Genomic DNA, 16,986 nt, shown 5'->3' on the forward strand with positions numbered 1-16,986 from the left:
CACACGGACCCGACGCACAGTGGCTTCCCCGTTCTGCCGCCGCGGCGCTCGCAACCCAGCAGGGCGGCTGGCACCGGAATGAAGACCCCAAGACCCTCGCGCATTGTCTGTGTTTGGGAGGCACCTGGTTTCGGGGGAGCCTCTGCCCCGGCGTCTCCGGAGACGGGCCTGTGCCCGAGGAGCAGAGGAGCCACGCAGACGCGTGGACGGCCGCCGCGGAAGAACGTCGGGCCGCGTTCAGCCGACGGCCACGTCCAGCCCTGGAACCGTAACCGTGCGGCCGTCTGAAATGCCGCGGAACCACCTCAGCCCCTACCCACCAGAAAAAGCCTGCTCTCACCAGGAATTCTACTCAGAAATCAACCTGCTGACTTCAGATGCCGCCAGAGAAACAACATCCAACACACACGGACTAGAAACACAGGAAAAAAGCTCATTTTCTCCAGAATAATGACATAAATGCAGAAAGTAGGCCGGACGAGTGCAGAGTCGCTAAAGGAAACAGGGTACAACGAAAGCAACCTCCTCGTCCCCCACTGCCCAGAGACCCTCCCCGAAGACCTTCCCTGGTTCGCAAGTCCGTCCCTGCTGTGAACGGGGAGCACCATGGAGGCGGGAGCTGCCTGGTCTCAGGGACGCTCGGCTCGGGCCGCCACCAGCAGAAACCGGGGCCTTCCCCTGGTGGGGCAGGGGCTCGGACAGAACCGCTCTTTCCGCCGCATGCACGCACTCCCTACGCCCCCGTTAGTACAGGCATGCATCGTGCAAACAGCAGACTTAGTTCATCTGCCCTACAAGAGGCAAGGGGCGGGCGGCATCCCAGACAGCCACGTGCGGGGGGACACTTACAGTTGCTCTAGAGAGGCAAGTCCCTTAAATGCTTGCCTGTCAATTGACTGGATCTCATTCTTGTACAGATAGCTGAAACAAGAAACGGGAGCGTTAGCACATGACAGGCCACAACCTCAGAGGAGGGAAGACTTACGTTGACATGTGGGGGGAGTTTCAAATTAACGACTGTATTAGAATACAGGCCAAACCCCGACACGGCGCTGTGGCTCCCCTCACGGAGGTTCCCGGCCCTTCCTCAAAGGGAAGTCTCCCCACAGGAGGCTGTCCACCCACCACCCCGTCTTCCAGAAAGTCCCAATACGAAGCTGACGTGTCTTTGCCCAGCAGAATCCCCTTCTCTGGGGACAGAGGCAAGGTGGGCGGGTGGGAAGCATCAGAGACCCAGCTCGTGCCTGTTTTTACGCGGTCTGTAAGCGAAGAATGGTTTCTGCCTTTTTATTCGGTTGAAAATTTCGAAAAAAGAGTAACAGTTCACGACACAGGAAAGTTATTGGGAACCTGAACTTCAGAGTCCATGACTAACACGGACACATCGACTTAGTCCACGGCCGATCGGGGCCACGTGGCGGAGCCTAGTCGCCATGGCAGAGCCCGAGCGGCCCACAAAGTCTCAGAGATGAGCTGCCACGTCCCAGAAAGTCTGCCGACTCCTGGCAAAGCCACAAGGTGAGGCGCTTCTGAGTACCGCGAGCCTGGGGACGGGACTCGTGGTCGGTACCGTCCTGCACACACCCAGCTCTGTGGTAGATCACGGGAAGCCAATGGCATCCTGCCGTCTCAGACGTGACCTCTGCACCGGGGCAGAGACGTGTGTCTGTGCTGCTTCGTCCCCACCCATGACCTCAGACCCACGCCGGCCCCTCCGTGCCGTCTGCAGGTGCCTCCCGGCACCGCGACACCGGCCAGCGGGGCGTCCACCCGCCCACTCACTCCGGCAAACAGGCCTGCTCTGTCTTAACGTCGTGCGACCGCACACTCTGGTCCCAGACAGTGTGCGCAGCGGCACCGTCTGTCCTTGTGTTCGGGGCGGGCTGCCTCACGGGCCCTGCTCCGCTGTCTCTGACCGCCACCACCCCACTCAGCGGCTGTCCCTTCTCCCTCGCGCTCCTCAGCTGAGCTGACCCCACGGAGAGCCACAACCTCTGCACGAACAGGTGGTGACCCCGCCGGTCCAGAACCCGGTGCCCGCAGCAGAGCCGGGCGCAGAGCCGGGCCCCATAGGACGGAGTCGTCTGCCGGCCACCAGCTAGTCTGGTTGTCTACGTTCTGTCTAGGTTCTGTCCCAGTCTCCGCTGGTGTGCGCGCAGGGGGCAGCTGCTGGGATCACCGGGAGTCGGCAAGCATGTGGAAAGCAGAAAGAACATGGCCGGGCCCCACAACTTGCGCTCTGGTGGGAGCCCCTGCTCTCTTAAGGCCCAGCGGGGTTTCTGGGCTCATTCTTCTAGAACAGTGGGGCGACCGCCTAAGGGCAGTATCTGTCTACACACACGTTAAAGACAACGGGATTGCGCGACAGCGGAGTCCCACTAACACGGGCGGTATGTGTTTCCGAGGGCGTGGGACCAGCCTCTGTCTTCCTAAGAATAACGGGCACGGACCGTCCTCTGACAGTGGGTTCTGAAGAGCACTCAACGCCAGAGTCCCCTCTGGACGGGAGGCTCCTCCCAGGACGTAACCACACCCTCCGGCAGTGTCAGTGAAGGGAAGACGGACACTGTCCCACAAGCCGCTGGGGTCCAGCAGATAACCCACGCTCGACTTCGAAGAGCACAGACTAATCATAACAGCAGAAATAACCAGTAAGCTCTGGAGGAGCTCGCAAACGTTGGAGTTGCACAGTGTCCTCCACGGTGCTCCTGGCAGTGCCATCTCCTGCTGAGGACCAGGCTCCGAAGGGATCGTTCTTGCCCCTGCTCCTGGGGTCCTTCTCACGAGCACCCCACCCCTCCATCCTGCTGACCACTGCCCAGCCCCCCTCAGGGACCAGGCACCTTCCACCAGCGGGCATCACGGACATAGTGGCGGTGAGGCTGGGGTACAGGGCCTCAAAGGGGAGCGGAAGGCAGGAGAGGCTTATGAAGCATTACTTAAAAAAAAATCATTTTAAGTGGAAAATGAGGTATTCCAAACTATTTAACACTAAATATGTTTGCAGGTTAAATAATAAGTTGTTCTTAATTAATTTAAGCCAAAAGCAAAGTAAAAAAGTAACACACACAAACACACACACACACACACACACACACTACTCACTACGGGATGCTGGCTCTCAGCTCACGGAACCTACTTTCTACAAAACCAAAACCTTTCTTTTGGAGCTTGTACAGGGCTTAGAATTTAAAAATAAAAAAAATCAAATCAATAAAAACTCAAGAATAAAAGGCCTTTCACTCATTTTTAAAATGAGCAACAAGGCTTAATAGTTCTCATATGCTATTCTATTTTATTCTAATTCTAATTCTATTCTATTCTACTGTAAAGATTAACAAACTATGCCAAAAGTAATGGAAAAGTATTTATACCTAACAATTCCAATGGCCTTCCTTCACGGAGGGTTACGTATCTCTATACACGCGGTTAAGAACCAGTGACATCTGAAAGCAAACAGTTTGCAAAATACACGGCAACACTAACAATGTGACTTTATTTTAAAAATCAACGTGACTTCTAAACATTCACGTTTGTGTAGGACATAAATTTCCCAAAAAAGTCCCTGATCTCAAGCCCTCATTAAAATGGTTCTCCCTAGGGACGCCTGGGTGGCTCAGTTGGTTAGGCAGCTGCCTTCGGCTCGGGTCATGATCCCAGCGTCCTGGGATCGAGTCCCGCATCGGGCTCCTTGCTCGGCGGGGAGCCTGCTTCTCCCTCTGCCTCTGCCTGCCATTCTGTCTGCCTGTGCTCGCTCTCTCTCCCTCTCTCTCTCTGACAAATAAATAAAATCTTTAAAAAAAAAAAATGTTTTAAAATGGTTCTCCCTAAAAGCTCATCGAAGTCTTAAAAGAAAGAGTAACTTGCTCAAAGCCCACGACACGCACTTTTATCCACAGCAGGAATGTACTGGAATGTGTGTCCTGACGCTTCCCGTCTTGCAGCAAGTGCCCGGAGCGCTGGGAGCCCAGCACGTGCTTGCAAGGTCATCTTCTAATCTGCCAAACTCATGTTTCAATGTTCATGTGCAGATTAACTAAAATCAGTCTCAAAAGGCAAACTGCAATTTTACTACCTAAAAATAGGACGAGGTGACGTCAGTCGGAGGACGACAGGGAAATCAGCAGACCAGGGACACCATCGCACCTCGCCCACAGCCGGAGAGGCCGCCTGGAGTCGTGCGGGGCCGAGAGTCCCCTGCCACCGCACGGCCTTCCCGGCCGGCTCTCACGCTCCTCACACCCACGTGCCTAACGGCTGAGCACACACCCCGAGCGCCACACAGCTGTGTGCTTCACACCGACAAAACTCGCACTTAAAACCCCAGCCCAGGGGCGCTGGGTGGCTCAGTGGGTTAAGCCACTGCCTTCGGCTCAGGTCATGATCCCAGGGTCCTGGGATCGAGCCCCGCATCGGGCTCTCTGCTTGGCAGGGAGCCTGCTTCCCCCTCTCTCTCCACCTGCCTCTCTGCCTACTTGTGATCTCCGTCTGTCAAATAAATTAATACAATCTTCAAAAAAAAAAAAAAAAAACCCAGCCCAACATTTGGTGCCTGTGGAGATAAACCCAGAGAGACGGCCGTGCCCGCAGGAGTTTGCAGCCGCACAAACGTCGGCTCACAGTCGGGAACAAGCGCGAGCGTGAAGGCAAAGGACGGACGGTTCACTTACAGATACTTCAAATTCTCCAGGTCCTGGAACGCTCCGCTGGGGATGCTCTTGATCTGGTTATTGTTGAGAAGCCTGCGAGAGAGTCTGAGTGAGAGCCCGACCCCCTGGACCCGCACGGGGGGCACACTCCGGCCACTTGGGAAAGGTCGTGAGACGACTCAGGTGCGGAGCCTGGCCCGGACGCCGGCCGAGCACCCCACACGTACGGGAGTGCGCCAGCACTCGCCCTGGGATGACACGCTTTCTCGGGGGACCAGTGTCCCCATCACTGCACGCCACGCCCCTCCCTACACACACTGACCAAATGCCCTCTTCGATGCAAAGCAGTGTCTCTCTGTCCTGCTGTCCGTCGGACTGCCGACCTCGGCTGAGCGGAAAGCCAGCATGGACATGCAGGGTGGTCTCCCCAGGGTCAGACCACTCCCCCCACCGGCTCCCAGGACGGCAAAGGAACCGATCCCGCTCCCAGAGCCCTACCTATCCCCCGTGCCAATAGCCACCCTCCGGAGCAAAGAGCCAGAGACGCCATCATCCTGGCAGGCTCCGGATATGACGGCGGGCCAGGGTGCCCGTCAGGCCTGTCCCCTTCATCTGTCCATCCTGAGACTAAGCATGGGTGCCCAAATGGATGGTGCCCCCACCCCCCCGGGCACTCGTAGCCAGGAGAAGCGCTGACCCCTGCCCCCTGCAATGGGGCCTATGACCTCGTACCAAGGTGAAGGGTCTGGCCCAGCCTGGGACCGAGGCACTCACAGAAAGACAAGAGGAGCACGCAGTCACTGGGTCTGGGTCACACCTGCTTATGAGGGACCCACATGGGTCCACGATGTCAGACAAGATAAGACAGCAGCCGAGCACAGGTTCCACGGGCCTCACAACTCAATGCACACTTTCTGTTCTAGGGACCCATGTCCACGCCCCCGTTCATGCCCCTGACTACGGATAACCGGGGCTGACCCCAGGTGAGAGGTGTCACGATGTCTATACTTGCTTCCTGCTGGGTCCCAACAGGATGTGATGTTCAGACTTACAACGTGTTCAAGTTTCTCAGCTTTCTGAACGCCCCAGGCTGGATCTCCCTGATTCTGTTAAAGCGCAGATCCCTAGGGGAGAAAACACAAACAAGAAATGCATTTATGCAGAGAAATATGGAGGCGTCACCGGTGCTGTGTCATCTCACTGAGTTCCAGCACGACGCTGAGCCACTTAAGGAATGGAACCCTGCAGCCCAGTTCCTGGACCAGTCGTGGCTTCATGGAGGCCAACGGAGAGTGAGCCTTCATCTGGATGACAGAGCGGCGAGATCACGTCACAGGAGTGTGCTGGGACGACAGCAAATAAAAACCTCCTCAAACCACACACCCATCTTCTGCCGACCCTGAGGGTCAGAGAGCCCTCCCCCCGCAAACCCAGTGTCGACCCGCGTGTATGGCCCCGGCTGTGGGAGAGCGAAAAGGCTTCCACAGCCTCTCCACAGTCTCTCGAGCTGGAATTCGGGGGTCCAGCAGTGAACTGCTTGCAATGTTTTCTCAATGAGTTCAGAGCTCATGGTGACCCAGGAAGATCCACGCACCCAGCGTGTGAGTCCAAACTCCGTACTTCCACACGGTTCTTGTGGATGGTTACATGTGTGCTGGAGCACAGCTACTGGTTTCTCGCGGACAGAGGGACGACCTGGGCAGCCCAGGGGAGACCAGAGCACGAGGCCATGTCCATGGAGAGACAGGGCTGCCCGCGGCTGCTGGCGGCATGAGGGAAGCAGCTGGTGGAGGGGCCCCTCCACGGAACAGGTACGAGGCCAGGCTCCGGGACCACAAGCTCGGGGGCAGAAGATGTGCACGTGTCCATTTTTACTCCCTGAACTAAAATCTATCAATTAAAGTAAGAAACATAAAAGCTGTAAATTTAATTGAAATCTATCATTTTAAGTTAATCTATAAATGCAGTATTTATGAAAGTCACAGAAAAGTACATAAAGACCACTTTCTTTATCAAAGAGTCTTAGAAAACTTAAGATTCCCTGCTCAAAGGAAATAGCCAACAAAACAAAGAGGCAGCCCACGGAATGGGAGAAGATACTCACAAATGACACTACGAACAAAGGGCTGATATCCAGGATCTATAAAGAACTCCTCAAACTCAACGCACACAAAACAGATAATCACGTAAAAAAATGGGCAGAAGACATGAACAGACACTTCTCCAATGAAGACATACAAACGGTTAACAGACACGTGAAAAAATGTTCATCATCACTAGCCATCAGGGAGATTCAAATTAAAACCACATTGAGATACCACCTTACACCACTTAGAATGGCCAAAATTAGCAAGATGGGAAACAACATGTGTTGGAGAGGATGTGGAGAAAGGGGAACCCTCTTACACTGTTGGTGGGAATGCAAGTTGGTGCAGCCTCTTTGGAGAACAGCGTGGAGATTCCTCAAGAAATTAAAACTAGAGCTTCCCTATGACCCTGCCATTGCACTACTGGGTATTTACCCCAAAGATACGGATGTAGTGAAAATAAGGGCCATCTGTACCCCAATGTTCATAGCAGCAATGGCCACAGTCACCAAACTGTGGTGAAAGCCAAGATGCCCTTCAACGGACGAATGGCTAAGGAAGATGTGGTCCATATACACTATGGAGTATGATGCCTCCATCAGAAAGGATGAACACCCAACTTTTGTAGCAACATGGACGGGACTGGAGGAGATTATGCTGAGTGAAATAAGTCAAGCAGAGACAGACAATTATCATATGGTCTCACTTACTGTGGAGCATAAGGAATAACACGGAGGACATGGGGAGAAGGAGAGGAGAAGGGAGTTGGGGGAAATGGGAGGGGAGGTGAACCACGAGGGACAGTGGACTCTGAGAAACAAACTGAGGGCTTTAGAGGGAAGGGGGTGGGGGATGGGTGAGCCTGGTGGTGGGTACTAAGGAGGGCACAGATTGCATGGAGCACTGGGTGTGGTGCATAAACAATGAATTCTGGAACACTGAAAAGAAATTTTAAAAAAATTAAAATTAAAAAAAAAAAAAGATTCCCTGCTCGCAGGCTCAACCCTCATAATACGGAGTCCCGGGGTTACTATGGGAGCAACTGGGGGCCCCCATTCCCATGAAGTCCGACTCAGTGCCACTGAGTGGATTTGGAACGAGTCTCTACAGAGACGCCTAGTTAAAACAAGATCACCACAGCATGAGGATGGCCCTACTCCAGCAGGACTGGGGTCCTCAAAGGGGGGACATCCGGAGTCAGGCACATGGGGAGATCCGGCCGCAGGCCAGCCAAGGCAGGGAGTATGGGAGGTGGAGTGATTCTCTCCCAGCGCTCTGGAAGGACCGGATCCTCGACCGTGGGACTGCCGCCCAGACCTGCGAGCTGACGGACTTCTGCTGGAGCTCGGTGCGTGGGGCTCTGCGCGGGCAGCCCCGGGAAACCAAGAAAGGGCTCCCGGAGCAACACTTGGTCTATGTCAGGAGTGACGCTTCCCTCCCGACCCTCACCGACCTCTCCTGATGTTCATAAGCTTTTTAGGAATCTGATCGTTTTGAGCCAACTCAAGCGTCGTAAATGATTTGAACAATCAGTTCTAGTTTATGGTGCGATAAAAGGCTTTTCAGAAAGTATTTAAGTCACTAAAATGAATTGTGTTGACTTAGGAGCGAGCAAACGAAATCTGGAACTTTGGGCCATCCGCTTCCTGGCTCTGGGTCAGGGTCCAGGGTGGCGGAGGCCCCAGGCGTCGGTCCCCACCTGTCCTGGGCAGCGGACCAGGCCCTCACCCCGCGTGCTCTCCCGGTCCCCAGAACCACCAGGACGCTCTCTGGGAACGCGGCCCCCTGCACCAGCCTGTGGCTCTTAAATCCAAAGAAGCTGATCTGAATCCACAGTAAGGATGCGGTGGCGGATCGGCCGCGGAGACGCCAAAACCACGTCCCCAAGAGGAGGGCGGGCGTCTCCGGAGGCCGAGTCCCCCGTGGGAAATGGGTCCGGTTCAGGGGCACAGACGGGCTAGCTGAGCCACAGCGTGAACACAGGTGACGGGAAGCTCTGCCCTCGCATGGGACGAACGTGGGCTTGCCCAGGACTCGGACAGAACCCCCTGGGCCAACGTGGAGAAGACGTCCCCTGGAACGTGGAACGCCGCCCACGCCACAGACTCGGTCGGGACATCACGCAACCAAGAAGCCAGGCCCCAAGTCCTCAGGAAGGCGGTGGCTGGGCACAGGCAGCTCCTGACGCCCGTTTCCTGTCAGACCCAACACAGAGGGGAAGCAACACGGAAGCCTCCGGAACCTGGCAAGCAGGCCGCTGAGGGACAGACGCCACAAGGCCGGCCTGCGGGTGTGAGGCCCGTGCCCGGAGCCCCGGGGCGGCATGGAGGGAGGCCACACCCGGCGGCCGCCGCACCCCAGCTCTGAGCGCCCGGGCAGGGGGGCCTCGCAGAGACCTGGGGTGCGGGGACACGCACGCCAGATGTGAACGCCCTGGGGGTGGCGAGTGGAGTTGAGTGTGGTCAACGCACTGGTACACGGATCACACGTTGCAACACGAGCACGGCTGATACACAGTTACAGAAAGTCACGAGCACGGCTGATACACAGTTACAGAAAGTCGGTGTAAGTAACCAGTCTCTCTAAACGGACCTGCTGCAACATCTGAACTTACATGCCTGGACAGCAGCCAGGCCCTCCCAGATTCCCCGCAGACCCCCAGAGAAGACCACACGCCACCCAGCCAGGGAGAGGGCACACAGAGGCCCGCTTTCCAACAGAGCCAAGAAATGTAAACAAAAAAAGGAACCAAACGGAGATTCTGGAACTGAAGGACTAACAGCGGACATGGAACGTCCTTGCATGGACTCAGCCTCTGGAATAGGGCAGAAAACGGCGTGAGCTTGAGGGCAGGATGCCGGGAAGTGCGTGGTCTGAGGACACAGGGGACAGCACCTGTGCGATCACTATAACCTTGTACACTTGGAGGGGCCTCGCAGAGACGGCGGGCCTCAGAGCAGCCGCGGGAGAGTCGGTCAGAGGCCACGTGGCCGCGGGCCCGGAGAGACAGGCCCAGGGAAGGCAGAGGTCATGCATTTGCAATAGGAACCCAATTCCAAGTCCTAACCACAGGTCGCAGAGGCCGTGTTCCCCCTGAACTGATTCCCAGTCTGCAGGAAGTATCTGGAGGGGTTAATTCAGTAACGGTGAGGATTCTCTTAAGCACTGTTCTCAGCAGGGTCCCCGGGTCAGCAGCAGCAACAGCATCTCCTGGGAACATGCTAGAACAGCCAATTCCGAGCCCCACCCCAAACCTACAGACTCAGACACTCTGGGGGCGGGCCTGGTAATCAGTTTTAATAACCTCTCCAGGAAGAGCAAGGTGAAGTTTGAAAGCAGTGCTCTGCAGTGATGCTAGGGAGGCAGCCGTGTGCATGTGTGTGACGGCGTGCGTGCTTACAGGCGTGTGCATGTGTGGGGTCACGTGCATGGCATCTGCACGCACATGCCCACGCGTACACACCCGCGCACGCACGCAGCAGGTGTCTGCTACTCCTCCACATTGGATCCTTGGCCCTCGGTAGTCACTGACACGAAGCTTTGTTTAACGAGAGCCGGTTAACGAAGTTATACTCTAAGCACCCCCCATTCTTTAACTTTGGAAATACGGTCTACGCAGGCCTGGGGAGACAGAATGTTTAACCCTCTAGAACGGGACCACTGGAGAGCATGTCTGTGCGAAGTGCTCCTACATCATCCAGCCTTCTGCAGACATGCACTGGGACCTCCCCTCTGGGTCCTGAAGGAGCCGCCAGACGCCTCCCCTGAATGCCGGAAGCACACAACAGGGGAGTGGCGCCCCGAGGAGACTCTCAGGGCAGGGGCTCCCGGGCTCCCGGGCTCCCAGACACGGTGACTTCAGGACAAGATCACGGGGAGCTTCACGGTCCACGTCCGCCAGGTCTGGCTTCTAACACACGACGGCACGGTAAACGTGGTCAGCTTTAGGAAGGAGGAAGGAGAAGAATTCGCGTTCCGTTATTAGAAATCCCTGCATTTGGCAAACAAGGATTCGGAAACTGAGACAGGTCAGGGAGCCCCAGGTCACTCACTGGTGAGCGGCACGATGGGCAGCTGGGGCCCCGCCTGGGAGCCTGTGCGGAGAAGGCGTTTCAGCCCTGCTGGGGGCTGACGGGACACCCCCGCCCCACGGTTCGCCCACGAGTCACTGGGGGGCTCCTGGGCGGAGCAGCCGGTTGAGAATCGGACCCTTTATTTCTGCTCAGGCTGTGATCTCAGCCGTGAGATTGAGCCCCGCGCCCCGCTCCGTGCTCAGTGGGGGGGTCTGCTTGAGATGCCCCCCCCGCCCCTCCGCCCGCTCACGCGTGTGCACGCGCTCGCTGTCAGGTAAGTAAACGGGGACGTTCTCATGACCACGTCAGACAGCAGCATCGGTCAAGTTCCGATGCTGGGACAGGCTTAAACACAACTGAAATTCTGGTTCTCAAACAGGACATGCTGTGTAATTTTGAATTTGTGGACAAATCATTTTCTATTTTTCCTATTTCTATTTTACTTTTTCTATTTAAAGGTAAATTTAAACGTGTGTTGCTTTAGCGAATAGGAAAAAGCGTTCTCTTTACAAGGTGAACTTCATGGTAGAAATTTTCTAATGATTCCCTTTGATTTTCTCCGATAACTTTTTTCACGATTTGGCTGAATGTTGCTGAGTGGTTTGGCCATGTTGCTGAGAAAGGCCCCGAAGCGTGAGCTGGGGGAGGGGACGAGAGAGACCCCGGGCTCGGTAGCCTGTTCCGGCTCCGACCAGCGGCCGTTCTGCGGTCGGCTGTGAGTCATGACATGACGCTGACTGGGGACCAGAACTCAGATGCTGCGTCCCAGACCCTCCAGGTGCTCAGTTTCTTGTTTTCGCTTTTTTCTGGTAGGGTTTCTGGCAGGAGTTTGCAATAATGGAAACACTAAAACAAAGCGAATCACCTCAAACTTCTTGCCTGGTGCGCTGGAGTCCGTTAGCCTTTTAATATAACGTTTACATCGACTTCTGTTTTGAACGGTCTGCCTCGCAGAATCCTGCTGATTTTCCACGGCTGTTCCAGGCCCTTCTGCACGCTGAGAGGGTTTCTCTGGCCCCACACTTCCTCAAGGTTGGAAGGGGCAACACCAAGCATTAATTCTGGGGAACTCCTGAGTGTAAGCACCCGGTCCCACTAGCTCCAGAAACCATCAAAACCAAAATCCCAGATACGGTGTCTGTTGAGAATGTACAGCCTTCTGCCATCCTAGGGCTGAAAGCTATCCGTGCGCCCGCACGGTGTGCGCCTTCCCTAGCTGTCCACACGCCACGTCCACTCCAAAGCAGAGACGCTGGGCTTTGGCCCGGCATGGGCGTGAACCCCTGGGAGTGGGCCCAGCTCGTGCGGGGGACCCTGTGCCCCCTCCGCTGCTCGCTGCTCAGTCACAGTGGGGCCGGGGCGGGACGGACCAGACTCTGCACACCCTGGGCGACAGCGAACCCCACAGCCACTGCTTGCTGAAATCGAGCATTTCACCTGAGAAACGGAGAGCAGCTCCCATTCTGCTCCATGAACAACTGGGGGAGACACGGGGGCCATCTGGCCTCGCTGGGCACAGGGAACCACCGGCCTCCCCCGGGATGCCCCAAGGCCCCTTGTACTTCACCATCTTTGGCCAAAGCCATGCTCTTCCCGCACAGATCCTGTTTACCTCTTGAGTTCCACCAGGCTCATCGGCACCATCAGCCACCGGGACAGGTGACCCAGAAGCTTACCCCGGGTCTCCTTCACTTCCTGCCCCCCGAGGCACCGCCAGGCCTGCTGTTTTCCGTCAGTGTTGCCCACCGTTCGCTCCTCCTTCCCACCCCCGCACAGAGAGGCCTGGCCCCATCGGACAATCTCATGTCACTTAGGACCCAACACGGCCCACTCCTGACCCCCGTTCCCAGCACCCAGACGTCACTCCCGCTCACCAGCAAGACCCCTTCCATGGCCGGGCCCACCCGATGCCCTCGTCCCTTCTACAGAAACCCTTGCACAGGCTGTCCCTGTCCTGCGAGGGCATCACGTCTGCTCAGGGAGCTGGACTTGGCCTCCAAGACTAGGTCAGGTGGCCCTGTGGGGACACGCGTCATTTTAGGTGGATTCCTGCAGCCCCGTGATTACAGGGCACACCGAGCTCTGGTTGGTAAACCACACCCCGGCGTGCAGAGAAGGAAGAACTTGTGCCAAGCTTGGTGCCAACGGCAGTGACCACTTTGGGCAAAGCCACGACCGTCTGTTTAGAGACCGTCCATGCCACGTAACTACAAAGAACTGCAGGAGGCACCTGCGCTAACGGGATCCTTCATGAGAAACGCGCCAGGACAGATTCAGAATCCCGACCGCAGAGCAGCAGGCAGCCGGGGACCAGCCCTGCACACAAGCAGCCCCTCTTCGGGGCCCCGCACTCCCGGAAGGCACGTGGACCCGTCACCAGCTGTCTCTGAGGACAGCCCACCGCCCTCCCTGGTGCACATCACTTGGGCCCATGGTTCCGTGCCGTCCCCCAACCTCACTGGGGCGCCCCCCCCTCCCCTCTCACATCGGACCCTCTGCTCTCCCTGCAGCCCCTCCCTGCTCACTGCCGCTGGCTCCGGTTCCTTCCTCTCTAGCAGGAGAGTCACACGCCGTGCACCTGCGCCTTTCACTCGCGTCCCTCCGCTGAGTAAGCTCTCAGTTCATTCTTTCCCACTACCCAGGGGCCCCGTCTGTGCTCACTGCTGGGATCCCCAAGGGATCACGGACCTCCGTCAGTCTGCGCAGTTATAAACAGCATGCAATGACGACCTTTCTGTTAGTAGCATTTGGATCTTTGCAGTGGTATTTCTGGACAGGTTCCTGCAAGCAGCACTGCTGGGAGAGAGGACAGCCACCCACTGAAGAGCTGACATACGCTGGGCACCTGCTGGAGACTGGTCACTTCCACAGAGACAGCGCGGTACGTGGCCCCGCAGGAAGCGGGCCCTGACGTGTTCCCCACACGGGACCCTTATGCCTCTGGCTCAAGGAGGCGGGGCTGGAGCTCAGGAGATGGAGGGAGGTCCTGAGTAGAAAGCACAGTCAGAGGGAGGTCTGCCCCTGAGCAGAGCGCAGCGGGGGTCAGCACACAGGAGAGGAGGGCAAGCAGTGGGCCCTGTGGGCAATGACAACAAGGAGCCTACAGTCCAGCAGGACCGTCCTGCTGCAGTCTCCGGGACCGTCCCAGCTCCTGGGGGCGAGGGCGGCCCACAGGAGACTGAGCCAGAGCAGGTTCCAGTCTGCACACTCGTCTTCAGCAGACGGAGCCCGCAGAGCACAAACCCGTCTCCCCTCTGGGGCTGGCGTGCTTGTGTCCATCTTCAAGCACAGCTCCCACAGCCCACTGCCCTCCCCAGAACAGGCTGACCAGCGCGGATAGCATCGACCCCAAGCCCGCCTCTTTCCGCAGGCCGTGCTGAGAATGTGGCACAGATCACGTGCCCCGGGCCACCCCTCCGGGCAGTGCGTGCAGCCTTGAAGGATGAGGCCATGTCCTGTCAGTCGAAGGGCAGCTGCCCCCCACTCGCTCCGAAGGCCATCTCCAGGCTCAGCGCTCCTGTCCTCCACGGAGCAGAGCCCCCCGTCACCGCTGAGGGACTCGAGGACTCCGGGACCACAGGAGCAGGACGTGGTGCGGCTGCCGAGTGGAAGCAGTAAGAGCATCTGTCTCTGACCAGGACCCTCGTGTCCTCCGCTGGGACAGACTGACAGAGCTCGGCATCACCTGGGCGGAACTCGGCCCTCTCCGAAGACAGAGCAGAGCGACTGTCTGGGGCCTTCTGGCCTGTGCTTCACTGGGCCTTTCCCTTCACGTCTCCCCTAAAACCCGCACGTGCGGAGCTCACGTTTTCTAAAGGGCGACTTACGGGCGACCGCACGACACAGTCCGCTGAGATTCCAACTCTTGGTTCCGGCTTAGGCTGTGATCTTGGGGTCTGAGACGGCGCCTGTGTCCGGCTCCACACTCCACTCGAAGTCTGTGTGGGATTCCCTCTCCCTCCGCCTCTGCCCCTCCCCCATCCACAAGCTCTCTTTCTCATTCTCAAACAAATGAACAAAATCTTTCAAAACTACAGTTTAATTCAATATTTCCTGAGTAGATCTGAAAAAACAGGAGTCGTGGCTACAAATCATGGAACGTTTGTACACAATGATAAATTCACTTTCATTTGTTTCCATCTCTATTTTCTTTCACAGATAACTAGAGGCAGCACAAATGCACACAAAACATGGGCGATAAAAAGCTTAAGGACGCGGGGAGAAAACGACAGGATGAGGGCAGAGAGAAGGAGATGAAGGAGCAGAGGACGGAGGCAGGAGGGAGGTTGGCTCTAGGCATCCTCGCGAGCAAGCAAAGACACGAAGAGAGGTGGCCCAGGATGGCTTAGACCAGAAAATTCCTCAGCCAAGTGGCTGGAGAAATGAGGCTTTTGCCGGCCTCACACAGATCCTCTCTGGCTCGTAACCGTACGTAAACAACATCCCAAAAGGAGGCTCAGAGGCTGACTCGGCGTGGCCCACCCTGTCCGTCCCCATCCTCCCCCGGGGCCACCGGCACAATTCTGTAGCATGACTCAAAGCCAGCGCAGACACAAATTTCATCCTGTTTATCTTGGCTCACCCGTCCTGCCTCCAGAGGTCTTTCTGACCCTGATTCACATTCAAGGGTTTGCTAAGCCCGGGAGGCCCATGTTGTCTTGTAAGGAAAAGGCACAAACTCCTTTCTCTATCCAAGCTACTAAAATTAAAAAAAAAAAAAAAAAAAAAAAAAAAAAAAGAATTGCAGGTCAGCAAAGGGAAACTCAGTGCAGAGTGACAAAACGCGTATGAGCAGGTGTTTCTGGACAAGAGACGACCACGTAGGCTGCCCCTGACAGGCAGGACCAGCTGCCACACGGCAGCCACACGGGGTCCTGGCCGCAACGTGCAAAGGGTCTGCGTGCAAAGAGCCTGCAGACAGGAAGGGAGGAGGACCTAACCCACGTCCGTCCTTCCAGAATTCTAGGGTGGCCGGACGCCCAGGTGCTTGAGGCCAGGGCTGCTGTGGCGGCCTCAGTCAAGGACCAGCCCACGGACTTGCCTTCCGTCCCGCGCCGCTGCGGACGATGCTTATAGAACACAGTAACACTCTGACGGCTCCCATCGCCGGGCGGGCCCCTCCAGCCCTGCTGGCCCCCATCCCAGAGGGCACGCTGAGCACCGCTTTTCTGGGTGGTACCCACGGGAACCGGCAGACGTGGGGGCCGCTTCCCGGACAAGGGTGCCTAGAGGCCCAAGACAAAAGCGAGCACCCACCTCTGCTCGGCAGGCAGCCCCGGAGACAGGGGAGACGCGGCCATGGGGCTTCCCTGCTCCACGTGGCCTGCCCTCGGCCCGGAACCCAGAGAAAGTGGGTAACCGGACTGCGTGTCTGCGTCCCACAGACCGGGACACGCGCGGCCACTGCTCATCCCGGATAATGCTGCTCACAGAGGCTCCCAGGCCCGGGCTACAACCTGGCCCGCCACCGTCCCTCGCTGGCTCTGCCTCCCAAGCAGCAGGAAAGCCTGTCCTGGCTCACAGGTGTGGACGGGGTCAGGGAGGCTCCATCACAGAGGTGGATAGAAGGAGGACAGTCAGTCACAGGAGCACCCAGGAGGGTCCTGCCCTGGGGGAGGGGGCCTCCAGGCTGAGGAACCTCCTTCCTGCTCCAGTGGCCCCGCTTACGGAGAGGCTGGGAAATGGGGTGTGACTAGGCCTCAGCCCCCTGACTCACAGGCACCGACTTGTCACCGTGTCCCCGAGCCCAGGCCTTGCGGAAGGGGGAGGCCCGGCTCTGCCACCTGCAGGGTCACCCCCCACCTCCGAAGAAGGCAGGACATCCAAACAGACCAGCTGTGGGGAGCCTTCGGATCAATGCCTTACAAGTCTGGTTGGCAAGAATCCGCAGTGATGTACATAACAAAAAAAGGAAAGGAAGGCAGATTTTTTTCTCCAATATACACTTCAAAACAGAAACAAGTGAGAACAGTTCAAAGCCCGGGACAGAAAACCTTCAAAGAAAACCGATTTTTAGAACTTCATCAAGGCACTGACCCATTCAAAGGAAAACCATACACAAAAGTTTCTATTTTGGTTTTAGGTATTGGAAGGTTTTCCTTTATTGGTAAATGTATAAAGGCAGCAACGATACTTAAATATTAGAATTCTCTGGGATTTAGTGACATTATTGCCTTC

General features: G+C 56.7%; 1 protein-coding gene across 2 annotated transcripts in view; it reads right to left on the reverse strand.

The window, feature by feature from the left end:
• Positions 1-16,986, reverse strand: part of PXDN (peroxidasin) — a 67,646-nt gene that overhangs the window by 30,538 nt on the left and 20,122 nt on the right. The window contains exons 2-4 of one of the 2 annotated variants that reach the window (XM_032866753.1): positions 5,702-5,773; positions 4,671-4,742; positions 850-921 (exon numbers count right to left, since the gene is read on the reverse strand). In XM_032866753.1, coding sequence (XP_032722644.1) covers positions 850-921; positions 4,671-4,742; positions 5,702-5,773 — 216 coding nt within the window. The remainder of the gene's footprint in view (positions 1-849; positions 922-4,670; positions 4,743-5,701; positions 5,774-16,986) is intronic. The other variant, XM_032866752.1, reaches the window with a different exon arrangement.

Source organism: Lontra canadensis, unplaced genomic scaffold (assembly GCF_010015895.1).
Source record: "Lontra canadensis isolate GAN:19392208 unplaced genomic scaffold, GSC_riverotter_1.0 scaffold32, whole genome shotgun sequence".
Classification (NCBI taxonomy): domain Eukaryota; kingdom Metazoa; phylum Chordata; class Mammalia; order Carnivora; family Mustelidae; genus Lontra; species Lontra canadensis.